This window comes from Falco punctatus (genome assembly GCF_963210335.1).
Source record: "Falco punctatus genome assembly, chromosome: 2".
In the NCBI taxonomy this organism is placed as follows: Eukaryota; Metazoa; Chordata; class Aves; order Falconiformes; family Falconidae; genus Falco; species Falco punctatus.
This window is the reverse complement of record NC_137581.1, coordinates 80372920-80388158: the sequence shown is the minus strand read 5'-3', so window position 1 is coordinate 80388158 and position 15239 is coordinate 80372920. Positions and strand designations below refer to the sequence as shown.

Sequence of the window (15239 nt, the reverse complement as noted above, 5' to 3'; positions counted from 1 at the left end):
AGTCATCTATACTGTTAAATTGTGAGGATGTTTGAAGCAGGTCTGTGGTCCGGTCCTTCAGATGTTTCCCAGGCATGGGTTGGAAGCCAGCAGGGCCTGGAGACTTTTCTTCGTAGACATTTCAGATGAAACTGCCCTGTTTTGACAGATAAGAAAGTTCAATAGCCTGGAAGTGCAGCGTCTCATGCTGGCTGGCCTTCGTGCCAGAGGACAGACCTGGGCATGTTTGGTACACTGTGATGGACATAGCTGGGTGTCTCCAGCTGCCTGTCCTTCGGGCAGAAGGCTCTTCTATTTACAGGGGGGGTTACAAAGGATTCTATAGTGCTTTAAAGGACAGTGCTAGAGCTGGCTGTTCAACTAACTGTAATATGGTGTGGCTTGGTGGGAGCTGGTAAGGAAAGAGGTGGGTAAACTCACTTGTCTGGCTGCTTCCTCATACACAAAGGAGGGAAGTGTCTGAATTAGAAATAGGTGAGCTGTGTTTACCCGTGTTTCCTTCTGGCTACATCAGTGATGAAGCTAACTTTTTACCTTGTTTTATTTCTGATATGTCACTTACCTCATTCCTTTACCTGGCCCCACATCCCCACAAACTAGTGCTGAACCTCACACTTTGCTGGACATTGCAGAAAATCTCAAGCCCACCTTGTTGTCAGCGGACAGTGTGTGCATGTTATCTAGAGTAATTCATACAGCTGCAGATTAGCAGAAGGGACCTCCAGGCAGAGTTTCCTCCCTACCTCATTCATTACTCTGTCACTGGCTGCATCCCTGCAATTCATCTTTGTGCTCTGTCATTTTACTGGAAGTCATGGCACTTTCACCTCCGGAAAAAGGGAAATCAAATCAGAAACCCCAGGCAGATGACTTGTAGCCACCTCATGGAGCTGCCTGTGTCTTCCAGTTGCTGGTGTCCGGCTAGCTACGTCACTTCCAGAATAAAGAAGCTCTGGGTGGGTCTGGCTACCCATGGCTTTCACTTGGAAACCTCCCATTTCTAACCTTGTAAGTAGCCCTGAAGGTATGTGGGGCTGCTAAAATTAAAACAGTCTGACCCCAGGAATGGGACGGGTGATATGACAGCTGTGTGGCCTTTGAATCAGTTGTTTATCTAATGAAGGGCGACGTAGCTCTGCCAGTTACACATATACATTGCAGCTGAAGCAGCGCCTATTGGAGATGTGATCAAAGAGCCACCCTGCTGCACAGCGATCCCTTGCTCCCCCTTCCCCAGGGCTGTCTCCAGCATGGACACAGCCTCAGCTGTGGGGCCATGTGTCCAGGGAGGTGGCAAATCTGAGTTTAGAGCACTTTGTCCTGGGTGAAAGAACACTGCAGCCATGTGACACAAAGTGCTTAAGAGGAATAACATTTCTTGGCTAAATCAGAGAGGCGTGAAAAATTCAAGCTGGTGTGTCGTGCTGGTCTGTGCCTCCATGGCTCTTGACTCTTCCCCAGGATTTTGCTCAGTTGTCCTATCTCCTTTCCCTTCTCAGTTCTCCAGAGTCATGGCCCCAGGTGTAGCCCCCCCCTCTTTTAAGCAAGTTTGTGCTCATACACACCTTCTTTTGCTCCACTGCTCCCCTGACTTGGATTATTCTTTGCTGCCAGCTGTCTTGCGCCAACCTCCTCTGCAGCCAGCAACTAGGCTTGTCGACACTGAGCAGAGTCCCAGCACCCAGCCTGCTCTCCGGCCACTTGGCCTCATTATGTCCCAACTCTGGAAAAGCGTCTGCTCTGAGAAAGCGAACGCAGGCACGGGTATCCAACCCACCTTTACTTTTTAAGCTCTGAATGGAATTTCATGCAGTGAAGTGGGATGGAGCAGGTCTGGGGCCGGGGGGGACCATGTAAAAAAACCTCTGTCCCCAAAAGCTGATGCAGAGGTCAGAGGGTGGATGAGAGGAGAAGCTGTGGTGTTGGCATCGGAGACAGGCAATTGGGACAGAGAGGGCTCAGCTGTCTTCCCTAATGTCATGCAGGGAGTCTGTAGCAAATTGAAACACCAACTCAGACTTCCTGTGTCTGGACCCCAGCCATGAGGGGCAGCTTTTGGTATGATGAATGAAGAGAAACCCCAGCACACGTGCCTTATCAGCTGGCTCTGTCTGGGACGGAGTGGTGAGGCTGGATTCGGCCCCATGCAAGGCATCCTGGAGGAGTGTGGCGAGAGCTGATGTGGGCTGGGTGGGAGACAGTGGTCACTGGGAAGGACGCATGTGATCGGTGACAAGCAGAGGAGCTGCCCTCTTTTTGCTCACAAGCGCTTTCAAGGTGACTTTGAAGTAGTCTGCAAGATCTTGAGCAGTTTTGGCCGGCTTCTGACGGGAAACTTTGTGGCTGCCAGTGGAGACTCCAGAAGTGAAATAACATGCCTGATAGCAGACCTCATGAGACAGAACCTCTGTGGGTGTAAATCAGCACTGTTCCCTTGGTCCCATTTAGAGCTACGCTGGCTTGCAGCCCGTGCTCCCAGCCATCCTCCCAGGCAGTAAGAAGCACTGGAACAAATTCAGGTGTAATTGCTTCTCACAGAAAAAGCTCAAAGGAAAGGCAGCTCACTTAGTGTGGATAAACCTAGGTCTCATTGTTTTCTTTTCCTTGAAGGAAAGCAGAGTTATGATGCAAAGGCAGAAAGACAGGAATGCCACAAAACAAGCAAACAAGGGTGGAAAGGTTTGCCATCTCACAGTCTTCTTTTCCTACATCCTCCTGCCACACAGCAGCTAGCAAAATGAACTTGAAAACCTGAGGGAACGGCTACACGAACAGCCTCTTAAAAAGCCTGGGCTAGTTAGTTGTCATTACGTTGTTTTTATTCACCAGTGCCATTCCATTAATTTTCACTGCAGTGACACAGCTGTAAAACAGGCTTAATGTAGTGGAGAATCAAACTGTATGTATCTAAATTTGTTTTTCAGAATGGTGCTTTTCTTAGAGGGAAGAAGAAGTGCCTTGAGTTTAAAGGTAAGCTCCGTATCTTCACTGCACGGTGAAGATTTGCAGATATAAATCCCATTCAGATGACTTTATAAAACACTGAAGTACTCCATAGCAGGAGGATTTAACCTTGGGATGTTCACTTGCTGTAATGTGATTAATGAGCCTTTCCCCATGCATAGCAGATATCTAAGCAATTTTTTGTGTATGGAAGTGGAGCAATTGTCTGGCTTTACGCAAATGAGGAGCTACTTCAGTGTTTGCCCTGTGAAGAGACTTCAGTTTCAATGGCCTTCAAGATTGCACTTTTGTGTTAAGTGGAACTGTGATCTTTTTCCAATGAGTGTTGCTATGCAGGGCCAATTTGTGACGTCCATTATTCTAAAATAAGTAACTTCTGCACAGCAGAAATATGCTCCACTTGCACTGCTAATCTGTCTCTCACACAAAGGCATGTTTGGAAGAAAAGTTATTTATTGCAAGTAATAAATGCAAGTTCTCAAAAGCATTTATAACTTAGTTTTCAGAGTCAGAGCACTCCAGTTTGAAATAATTTCCTTTCAATTTTCTGTGTTTTCAATCTCTTTCCTGGCTGTTTTAGACCATATATTGAATACTTAATTATTCTCTGAAGGAGAATCTCAGGCACTGAAAATGGAATACACATAACAATTTTTTTCATGCAAGAATCTCTTCTTCAGGTATCAACTATTGCCTTTTACATGAGAAAAAAACTGACTCTGTTAAATAAGCATGTTATGTTGAAGTCTGCTGCCTCACCTGTGCAAATGGTTATAGATCTCGTCTGTGTAGTTTATGAGCTCTTCTTAGTCATTGGTGTAACAGTCCTTTGAATATCCTCTGGTGGAAAATGGATACCGTAGTTAATGCTTACCTGGTTTGTCAGAAATCACAGAGGAGAGCCCAGGTGCAGTGAGATTTGAAACCAGCTCATGTGTGTTTTTATACAGTATCTTTCCCTCTAGATAAAGTTGCACCACTGTAAGAGCAGAGCTGTTTAAATCCTTCCAAAAAGGACACAGAAAGCTTGATTTTGTTACAAACCATGAGTTACTACCTATTGAGGACTCCGCTTACTTGAGGAGTTTGTATGTTTTTTTGAGACTGTTCTCAAGAAGGTAACACGCAAATATATCAATATTTGGAAGGGTTCATAGGGTTACTTTGGCATTTCTTTGTGACTTTGGCTATCAGGTGCCGTGGGACTGGGAAGTGCAACTGAATAACTCCATGGAAGCCAAAAAAAAAAAGAAAAAAAGAAAAAAAGAAGAAAAAAAAAGGGTGGCTTGCACTTCTGTTTCACTCCTGTGTGAGGTGTGTGAGCCTGGCCTAAGAGATCCCAACCCTTTTCCCTCCCCTAGCAGCAGCTGGCTGAGGCTGTGCAGCTGCACAGCTCTTGCAGCAGGACAAGGGCTGACTCCATCCTTGTTGTACAAAGAGTTTGCATACAAGATAAAGTACATCTGCATCCCCCTCTTGTTTAATAACCATGAACAAATTTATAGCCATCCAAGTAGGTATGTGAATAATTTGCAAAGTGGAAAAGCATGTTTACAGCAAATAATTCATGTGCTTAAAATCCCTACCTGTCCAGTGTGTTAAGACTTACCATTGCCCTTATAGAGTGGGAGGAACTGCAGGTGTTCCTGTCATCTCTCTGCCTTTGGAGGAAGGGAGAAATTATGGTTCAAAGCAGGGGTTAAACCACTGTTCCAAGGTCACACAAAAGCTCTGTGGCAGTACTGGAAATATCTGTATTTCCCTCTCATTTTCAAAATCCTGGAAGGATTTCATCCTTTCTGGCAGACTGTGTTAGTCAAAAGAGGTTTATCCTGTTGTTTGAAAGACCTGTTGCCTAACAGTTCTGTCCTCTGAGGAAGCATTTTTTCACAACAAGTTTGTCTTGAATTGGTTTGGTTTGATTTTCATTTTTTTCTTATAGCCCACAGCAGAACTTGTACCCCAGTATAACTAGTTTTCATGAACTTCTCTATAAAATGCAGGGCAAGTTGTGTTGACTTCTCCCTCTGGGAGTGGAAAATAAAAGACAGCCAGTCCCTTAGCAAGGTGTGAAGCCTGTGTGGGACCCTGGTTCAGCAACTGAGTTCACTTGAGTGTAACGAACCTGCACACGCATCAGGCACTGGGCTGTATGCTGGGGGCTATACATAGTGGATGGTAGAATATGAGTTTGCATGTGCAGCTCTTTCTGAGGCATCAGTGCATTGTTGCTTCAGCCCATTTGAACTGTGTGGCATGTTGCATGGCTGGCATGTGTTATCGCCAGGTACAGTTATACTTACATTGCTTACGGCTGCCAAGTTCCTCTGAAGGACAGAGCTTTCTGGGGCTCCTTCCCTCCTCAGCAGCCAGGCTGCTCTAATCACTGTTTAAAAGGGGGGGGGGGGGGGGGGAAGAAAAGCAAAAAGCTGTGAGCTATTCTGTAAAGTCATGGCTTGCTTCTTTCACTTCCCTCCTTGGGACATGTCTCCAATGTGAGGCTGATATTTATGTACATGTAATGCCTGTGTCCCGGGGGGAGGCACTCCTGAGTCAGGAATTTATTGTGTTCCCAATTAGCACACTGTAGCCATGCCTGCTCAGTCCTGCCACCCTCAATTTCCATCTATGCCACTGGGAAGAGAGAAGAAAGCTCATCCCCTGGTGCTGTCACAACTAATATGCTGGCCAGACTGGCTGCATCCAGGAAGGCAGGTGGTGCCACCCTCCCCAGGACTCGTGCAGTCTCCTGGGGTGTTGATCAGTGCCCATGCTGACATGGACACCTGGAAATGACACAGAGAACAAACCTCACTGGGATAACTGAAAAAAACACCATGTCAGGCATCATACTGTGGTCATTGATTGTCCCAGGAGAGGTCTGCACCCAGCGAGAGGAGGCTCCACGCTCCCCTGTGAATATCTGCAGAGCTGTTGAATTCTCTCATGCTTACAAAGTTTGTTGATAACTCACCAGAACTTTTCTGGGCTTGTTCTGGAGGCTGGCAATCCAGATATGCTTGAGCTTTTACTTTGGGGTTGAGCTAACAAGTATAAATGAGGGCTCAAGTTAGTTTACAGATCCATAAAAGAGGTGCTTTGTTTTTTACAGCTCTGTATGCATTTGTGTGTGCATGCATGCACATACATATAAAGAAGAAATACGGGCTGTTCCCTTGGCCTCATCCCACTTTCCATGAAAAGAAGTGTTCCCCTGGAAGCTGCAGCCATTCACGTCTCACGATCTGCCACCTGTCAAAGCAATCTGAGATTTACTAGTGACAACTGAGTGCTGATGTCTGCCATCCTTGCCCTGCAAATAGCCAATGCATTCCAAGTACCACGGCCCTTGGCCCTTACGTCAGCTTTCCTCCCCAAGATTAGTTCAAACTCAGCCAGTTACCCAGTGGCCATTTGGAGTGATTCACTCTTAGAAGTACGTATCTTTGACACTCACTAAAACTTCAGGGGGAAAATGAGTCATTTCACATTATAGAAAGTCATATCTTGCCCTTGGTATTTCTATGTATACATGAGTGATAATCATTTTTTTTAGATAAGTTTATCCAGTAAAAATGCTGCTTCCTTTGATAAAGGTCGTCTCAAGAGCCACATGCTAATATTCTGCTTATTGCACAAATGCTATGGGAGAGTATTTATTTATTCACGCATTTGCAGCAGTGCAGTTGAATGACAGGAGCTCCAGTAGTGGCTGATTGCTGGGAGTCAGCCTGCAGACAGGGTCCCTGCTGTTAGGCTTAGCTGTCGAATGTGTGTTCAATAATGTCGTGAAATCATCCCCTCTCTGGCATTTGCTCTCTGAATCACTCGGGTCTGCCACCTAGACTGTCTGGCAAGGGCTGTTTTCAGGATGCAGAAAATCCTGGCTTTTCAGGGAGAGCCATTAGACAAGATATTGGTCACGGTGTCCTGGAGGAGAACTTGGCTATGGCTAAGACCAAGCAAACAGATAAAGCAGAGCCTCAGGCCTCACTAGGTCTTGTCACCATCCCAACGAACCGAACCATTCGACGTGGCAGTGGTGGGTGGATGTGGGTTTGGTCCAAGCATACCATTGTGCCTGTGCCCCCCACAGCAGATCTGTGTCGGGACCCGTGGCAGTTTTGAGACGTGACAACCCTGATACTGCACCCAAGTGCTTCAGCTGCAGCACCCTCTGAGTAACAGCCTCACTTTTTTTTGTGCAAAACACAGGAGCACCCCTGCCTCGGGGGTCATCTGGCCTTGCTTCACCCGGTTTCACCCATGGCAGGTCCATCCCCTGCTAAGCCTACATGAGGAGTTCCTTGGCAATTCCTGAGGGGCTTCAGCTCTTGAGCAAGCACAAACCTCCACTGCTTTGTCGAGACATCTGCAGAGAAAGGCAGGGAATACCATCTGGCCATAAGAGGCATTTCGGTGCCCTGCCTGAAGGGAAGTGGGAGAACTTTCTACTGCACTTAAATGTCTTTTTTAAACATCTTTTGAGTTTTCTATATGTATAAATAATGTGTGTAAATATATGTTTATATTATAGATAATGTGGAAATTTAGATTTAAAAATCCCAATGCATAGCTGTGTCCCAGAGGGGAAATTTGCAAATTGTTGAGATTTCGTTTGCTGCCCCCCGAACTGAAAATGATTTGGATATAATTCTTACAGAAGCAGTTTTCACCCCAGTCATTAATGAATCCAAAATAACAGCAACATTTACCTCAGGGGCTGTGTGTGTCTCAATACCCAGATGCTGAATGCCCTGGGTGTGTTCAGTGCCCCCCATGCCCAGCCAGCCCCTCAGCAGCCTCCCTGGAAGCAGGGGTCAGTTCTGCCAGCTGCGGTGGCCGGACCTCGTTTCACAGCCTGCAGTAAAGGACGTGCTCTCAGTTTTGAAGCTTGGCCTCTGGGTTTTGGGCTGTATCCCTTGCAGAGGAGATGCAAGGTGCCCTTCGGCACGGAGTGAGGGAGCAGGGGAGGAAGCTGAGCAGTGCCGGCAGTGTGTGTCGCCTGTGGAGTGATTCCCGTCTCCTCCCGGGGAGGCAGGCTCAGTCGAGCTGTCTCATGTGCCAGGTTTGGCCTGTGCCTTTCTCATTTGAGCCTCTTGCCCTGTAGCATACATTTGGGGGGGAAATCCCAAGTGCCTTTGCCCTTCTGTACAGATGTGTTTTCCCTCTCTGCTCCTCTCCTAAGGCCTCCAAGGCCAGAGTTCATCCCCGATCTGGAGCCACTTTCTAGGTCTTGTTCCCCAGGACTGGCTTCCAAGAGGCAGTACCCAATGCACTCAATAAAACCAAGTCCAAATTGTGACTCTCTGTCCTTCCCATCCTCCAACAGTTAAATGTAATTTTGGGTATAAACTATCCAGATTAAAGAGATATCTGAGATATTTTACTATCATGCTGTCTCTTAAGTTAAATAAACACTCTAAATCATGGAGCCAGATTCAGCTCTGACTGAACTTTAACATCAAGCTTTAGTTTGATGTTGAAATAAGGTGACATACCAATTTTGAGAGTACTGACTTATTCCCTATTGGTGTTTATGTAAAGAGTTCAGCTCATGGACTTCTCCCTGCACCATGGAGATACTGCCAATGTTACTCAAAGTGGTGTTTTCCCACTCTGTCTTGCAACGTTCACCAAATGCTCAGGAAAAACGGGTCTCAGACAGCGAGCACAGATGTTATATCATTTTGGCTCTGGGTGACAGAACGTAATTATCAGAAAACTTTTCTAGGTAACAGGCTCATTGTCTGCTCCATGTAAGGCAATTTCTTGCAAATGATCATATCACAGGCAAAAGAGCAACCATCGTCTTATGGCAGACTAGATCTGTGTAGTAAGTATGCATGGTAAGGACCTGAGTGAGAATCAAGTCAGCAAGATGTCTGTCTGCTTATGGTGAAGCTTTCTTGCTACCTTACAGAGAAAAGAAGGAAAACCAAGAGAAAAGACAGGCTGTATATGATAGAAGATGTATGCCTCAAATGTGACGTTCAGCAGTTTGACCATTTTTACTGCAACAGCAGAGGAAGTAAGGCAAGTACTTTGCATGCCTACACTAGGACACATTTACGTTTTATATGACTGGATGACATAAAACACTGGTTCTCATCTTTTTCTGTAGCTGTGAAAGCTGGCCATGTTCATGCTTCACTAGGCCTGCTGGAGCCAACCCATCAGTGATGAAGTCTGTTGTTTGGCAACCATGGCCATAGAAATTACCAAACCAGACAGAGCAGTTTAGTGCTTCTTGATATTTTCCCTGCCTGCAGTCCAGCTGCAGAGCACACTCTCCCATTCTGCTTCTCTCACATTTTTGACAGAGATAAAAACTTTTCAAATCTTTTAAATTATTGCGTTCATAGTCTTCAACGTTTTTAAATCCTTTGTGATCACTTTGCTTGGCCTTTGTACAATGGAGAACTTTGACTTTTGTCTTCCAGTTCCTAAAATCAAGCACAACAGCTTTTGGTTGAACAGTGTCTCTTATGAAAATTTTGCCAGTCTAGATGTAAAGGCACGAAGTAACAGGGATTGCATGATATGCCTTTGTAATGAGCCCCTTGACCGATTGCTTTCAGTATTAGATGTCTGGTAGCATAATGTTTTCCTGAGTTCAGTTTCCAGCTGCTCTTTTTAGCACTCCGTTGCCTGCTTTATTAAGGAACCATCTCTACTTTATAGTGCTTCCTTTTCAAGGTGCCTGGACACTTCCCTTTGGTATGCTGTGTAGAAATCCTGAGCTCTTAATCAATGACAACCTTTGATGGGGACCTATTCCTATTGCAACTTGACAGATCAGGGGGTGCATCTGCAAACTAGAATTACGCATAAGGCCCCATGGCCATGTGTAGGCTTGTGCTCTTAGGGCTGGCCCCTGTGAGGTGCTTACCGTGTCTGTGTGATGCTGAACATGCTCATCTCATCAAAATATTTGCTGATGGAGGACATTCAGCATCTCTCAGGCAGCCTGGGTGCCTTGGATGATCAGCCTGTGTAAATGGAGTTTACTGGCACCTGGGCTTTCCTGTCCCTGCCAAGCAAAGGGCTGTTGCATTGAAACCTCTACATTAGGGGTTACCTCTTGTCCAGCCAGCAGCTGATTGAAGGAATTAGGGAATCCTGGGTGTATTGCAGATGAGTTGCTGGGGCTGTTGTAGTGGAGTTATATGTGGGAAATGTAAGGGGGTAAAGAGGACAGTATGTACTTAGAAATTATTCCTGTAATTTAATCATTTATTTCTAGTTGGTTTGTTGGTTATGGGTTTTTTTCTTAAAGCAACTCCTGACAGTCTTTTATTTGCAAAGAAACATGATGTACTTATCAACAGCAGGAAAACACAACTGTTTGTTGAGCTGTGGAATTTTTAGCTTCTGCTTTCCCTTGAGCTGCTGATGAGACATTGAGAAATACTTGTTTAGTGGCCTTAGAGTTGTGTAAATCATTTTAGTCAACAAACTTGGCTGCTCTTTCAAGTTAATGTGCCCTTAAAATGTAAAAACTTTAAACTATTTGGTTTTGCAATGTTAATGTAAGTACTTTTGCTTATAAACAAGAAGCATCTATAAAAAGGACTCTGCAAAACAGTCAGTTCAGAATGTGCAATAGTGCTTCTTCCATGGTGTCAGCCCTTTCCAGAGAATGAGCTAAGTCACTATCCTTCTGAAGCCCACGGATGTGTTTCCATTCAAATCAACCTAGTCAATATTTGGCACAGTAAGAAAACAAGCTCTGGGTGTCAATGTATTCTACCTCTCCCAGATGCACAGACATGCTTTTTGGCCCTCTGACAGTGTACATTTTATAGTTATGCACTGGTTTATTGATGTAAATCCCAAAACATTATTTAAGTCCATAAATAGAAAATGAAGATGCAAACCCTAAAGCTCTCCCTTTAGGTCAGAATCTCCTTTTTCCTGTCAATTACAGTTGCCTATGCCATGGAAGTATGTCAGCAGCTTTCCTGCTGTACATATTATATCGTGTATTTTGCAGCTTAAACTTCAGTCTTTCTTCATATTAAAGCCCTGCTGGGAGTATTCAGTCATACAGAGTCTTTAAAGTCAGTGGCAAGGATTCTTGTTGACTTCAGTGGAGTTTGGATCAAGGCCATATAATTAAGCCACAGAAAAGGCTGTTTGGCTGTAGTATCTTTTTCTGGTTTAACGGTGTTACCTGGATAGGATCATATAATCTCCATCCTATAAGGCTAGTAAAAATGGCACCAAAAGCTACTGAATAGCCAGCAAGCTGCTGAAAGGTTGTTGTTGTTATCGGCTGAATTATTTGTTGGCACTGGAACCTAGTTTTTCCTCCTTTTTTTGTTGTTGGGAAAACATCCGATAACTTTCCTGTTCACTTGGGTGACTGAGTTTTGCCAGTTGATGTCCTTGCTACACAGACTGTATTCATATACCTCTGAAATAAAATTATTTGTATGAGCTGGAAGAGGGGTGCGTCCTGTTCCCTATCTGTCTTCTACCTCCATTTTGCACATTGGACTTCGATGACAACCATGAGGATGCTGGTACAAGTTGAATGGTGTGACAGCCTGTTTTGATGTGCTCCTGCACAAGGCATCTCTCCCACTCTGGAGGCTTTAACTGTGCTGGAGGGCTGCTGCTTGGACAAGAAAAGGTCTGATCTCGATGGTGGTCTCAGTCGTTCCCTGAGGACATGGTATGATAGCTCCTGACCCTGATGTGAAAAAGCATGCAGCCTCCTGTGTTGTAGCTGCTGGCTATCAGTCACTGTCTCTGTCTGCAGCTGCCTCCTCTGAAGTGTGTTTCATCTGTGATAATAACAACCAGCTTCTGATGTGGGGACTCAAGCTCTGCAAAGGAGCCCCAGATCCTCTCTGAAAGACACTTGGTATGATTCCCTCCTTCTGTGATACTCATCCCAGGTATTTCTGAGCTCCCAGACACTTGAGCAGAGGCAGCTTGAGGAAGAAACCCTCAGGGTCCTCAACACTACAGATGGGCTCACAAGCAGAGGGCTGTAGGAAGAGGAGGGGAGGGGGAAGGACCCAGAATACTGAAGGGCTGTGGTGTCCTCTCCTTTCTGGGAGAGGTGGGAAAACCAAGGTTTTTGGTTAAGTACAAGCAACTTGCCCATAGAGTTGTTGCAGTGTGCTGAATAGCATATATAAAGTTGGAAATAATTCTTTTGATTGCACTGTGGTGTTAGGGGCAGTGGGTTTTGCCCTATCTTGGCTGCCTTGCTGGAGAGAAGGGAGGCAGCTGCCTGCAGACCTGAGCAGCGTGTCTGGGAGCACCAAGGAGGGAATGGTCTCCTTTCCCCATTCCCACACCTTGAGCAGGTAAGGTCTGCTTACAGCTGTCTCCTGAGTTAACCTCAACAGCCCAAGGCACAGAGGAACTTTTGGAGAGGCTTTGACCTTGCACTGCCAGCCTCTGAGGGTGGCCAGGCCTCCTTTGGAGCTGCCTCTGAAAGAGGAGGAGGAGGAGAACAAGGAGGAGGTCTCAGGACTCTAGTGGCCAAAGCAGAGGAAAAAATGCTAAAACAGAACAGGGAAAGAAGGCTATTTCCCATGGAGAAGTATCAAAATGGAAGGTTGCCAAGCCCATCCCTGCTGCATCCACAGTGTCTGTAAAGATGAGTATAAGGTAGCTGCTTCCATGGCAGGGCTGGGGGCGAAGGCCAGAAGCTTGGGAGGACATTTGAGGAAGGCATTCAAATAGACAGCAGGTAGGGGGAAAGGGTGAGCACCATCTTCAGTAATGCAGACTCCAGAGCAAGGAGAGAGAAAATTCAGAAAGAAGGTAACAGGAATGACAGAGGGTGGAAATGCCCAAACCAAACCGCTGGGGATGGATGTGAGGAGGAAGTGAACAACTCTTGTTAAGGAAACAACAAGAGGTGGATTAGCAAGGAACTGAATGTGAAGGGATGACTCAGTAGTGATGCCTCCATTATGAGAGCAGCTGAAGGGGGAGCCTTGGAATGCTAGTGCAGGGAGGCAGAGGCCAGGCATAGGTGCAAGAAAGGAGGAGGAGAGAATCAATTCAATCAACCCTTCCAATGAGAAAAAAAAAAATAATTCTCCCTGCCCAAAGCTGTAAGCAAATGAATTCAGAGCTATTCGTGGCACTGACATCAATTCTTTGCTCCTGAAACAATTATGGGAATAAGTGGAGAAAGTGGGAGGAAAAAGAGGAAATGAGGGATATTAATTTTTGGCAGTCAGATTTATCAGGAACACTTAGGTACTTCTGGAAATGTTATTGAAATTTCCCAAGTAGCAGAGGCCGTGGCTCAGTGAAACAGTAAATCAACTTTCAGGGCACTTAGCACTGACCCAAATCCATTGCAAACATATAGCACAAAACATGAGCTATTTTGAATCCCCTTGCTGCTTTTTATTCACCAGACAACATAGTTTTGGATGGGTTAACATTATTAAAGCTATTTTCATGCTAGATCTGGTGCTACACGTCCTCCTGAAGCTGGCACAAGGCCAGGGTGACAGAGTAGAGCTGCACAGACACCGGGCCATGTGTTGTGGCTAATTCAATGGAGAGACAACTGTGTGAGCGTCACTGATCACGCTCAGCTTGGTCCTGCCAGGTGATATGCTAGCGCAGAGAGCTGATGGTGATGGTGGAGGAGCCGCAGCCTTCAGGGCTGAAAGCTGAAAGCCTGCTGGTGGGTGGGTGATGCCAGTGGCTCTCAAAGGCCAGATGTGCAATGAGCTCCAGGTGGTGGGGGAGAGGGGGGTGTGGAGCAGTGGGGCTTTGGGAAGCCCCTTTGTCCCCATCTTCCATTGAAATAAATGCATAGGAAGATTGGGATCTTTTGAAAACCCTTCTGGGTGTCTTTACAAATGTGCCTCTGGGTGCCTAATTCTCACCAGAAACCACTTGAATTGTGAAGTTTCTCTATCACTTCCACAGACCCATATATCACCTTACCCTGTGGCCATGCTTCCACAGGCTGGGCTGAGCTGCTGGTCCTCGCCTCCTGGGGATGCCTTTGGCTGGCAGTTTGGAAGATGCCATCCAGAAAACTTAGGACTTGCCTAATTCACAAGGGCTCCAAATGGCCCTTCTCCTCTGAGGGTTTCCCTCCTTGTAGGGATGAGGAACTCAGGGAAGCCACAGCAGCAGCTGCGCTGCCTGAACACCACCTCTCCCTGGCCTGGGGCCAGGGCTGTGGTGTTCAGGAAAGACCTCATTGACAGAGGCTGAAATCAGAGGTGACCTTTCAGCCTGGGAGAAGCGCTGCGGAACCTGATGGCAGCTTGAGGGGGTAAAGGAGTGCCTCTTTAACACCTAGCAGGACATCAGCAGCTTCAAGGTTTCCTTCAGCAATCCGTAGTTCTTGGGAAGTGGCAGTATCTGTTTTGGGGTGCTCTGCAGAGCAATGATATGATCAAAGGGACCTTAGGATAGGAACTTGGTTGCTGCAAGAAGGTTGAAGGATAGTGTGGTGCAGGCAGAGAGAAAGTACCTTCTTTTGAAGAATTTCTTATCATGAAGCTGGAAGATTTTACACTTCAGCAAACTGAGGACCTTGAAAGAAGAGTTTCAAGGCAGGAAGAGAAGGCCCCCAAGGTGAGCTTACGTCCATGAGAGACATTACTAGTGCTATGTCAACAAGACAGTGATGCAAAGTCGGGTGAGGTTAGCTCTAATGGCACACAGCTAACAGGGCGCCTGGGGACCAGACATGAAAGGGGTGCTCCAACTTGCTAATGCCTTCCTCTGGGTCAGCCGCTAATAGTCAGACACTGATTCACAGAACTTCCCTTCCCTGAGACGTCCTGTAAATACATGTATTTTTTTAAACAGTGAGGAAATGAATAGCTATGCTAAGGATTAAGTGCTCCTCACATATGACAGGCATGCTGGCACTACCCCAGCCCAAGCTGCCTGCTGCCGAGGCACTCCTCTCCGGCTTTCTCCATGTTTACCCCATGCCCTTTCCCTTGCTCCCTTCTCCTCCCTCCAATGTTGGGGCCATCCAAAACTGAGTTCTTGCTCTGGCATGGGGTGGGGAACAAGTGTCGAAATCCTTCTTTTTGTTTTTCCTTCTGTGAAATGCGGTTCTTGCTCACTGGCCATCTTATTCTCTGCATATCCCCTGCTGGACCCCTCGCCTTTTCCCCAGTCCCTGCACAGCTGCACGAAGATATCAGTGACATGGCAAGAGCAGCCTTCCCCAGGGGTTTGGTCTGGCCCTGAAGGCACCTCACTGGTGCTGGCCCCCATGCTCAGGAGGTCTCCACTTGCCACAGCTCGAACTGGCTGGC

The 15239-nt window shown here is 46.4% G+C and overlaps 1 protein-coding gene across 4 annotated transcripts in view; it reads left to right on the top strand.

The window, feature by feature from the left end:
* The window catches only part of HSF2BP (heat shock transcription factor 2 binding protein), a 117609-nt gene that overhangs the window by 52480 nt on the left and 49890 nt on the right, over positions 1-15239 (top strand). For 3 of the 4 annotated variants that reach the window (XM_080376967.1, XM_080376966.1, XM_080376965.1), the window contains exon 8: positions 2925-2970. In XM_080376967.1, coding sequence (XP_080233093.1) covers positions 2925-2941 — 17 coding nt within the window. In that variant the 3' untranslated portion in view covers positions 2942-2970. Of the gene's footprint in view, positions 1-2924; positions 2971-15239 lie in introns of those variants that run through there. The other variant, XR_013926272.1, reaches the window with a different exon arrangement.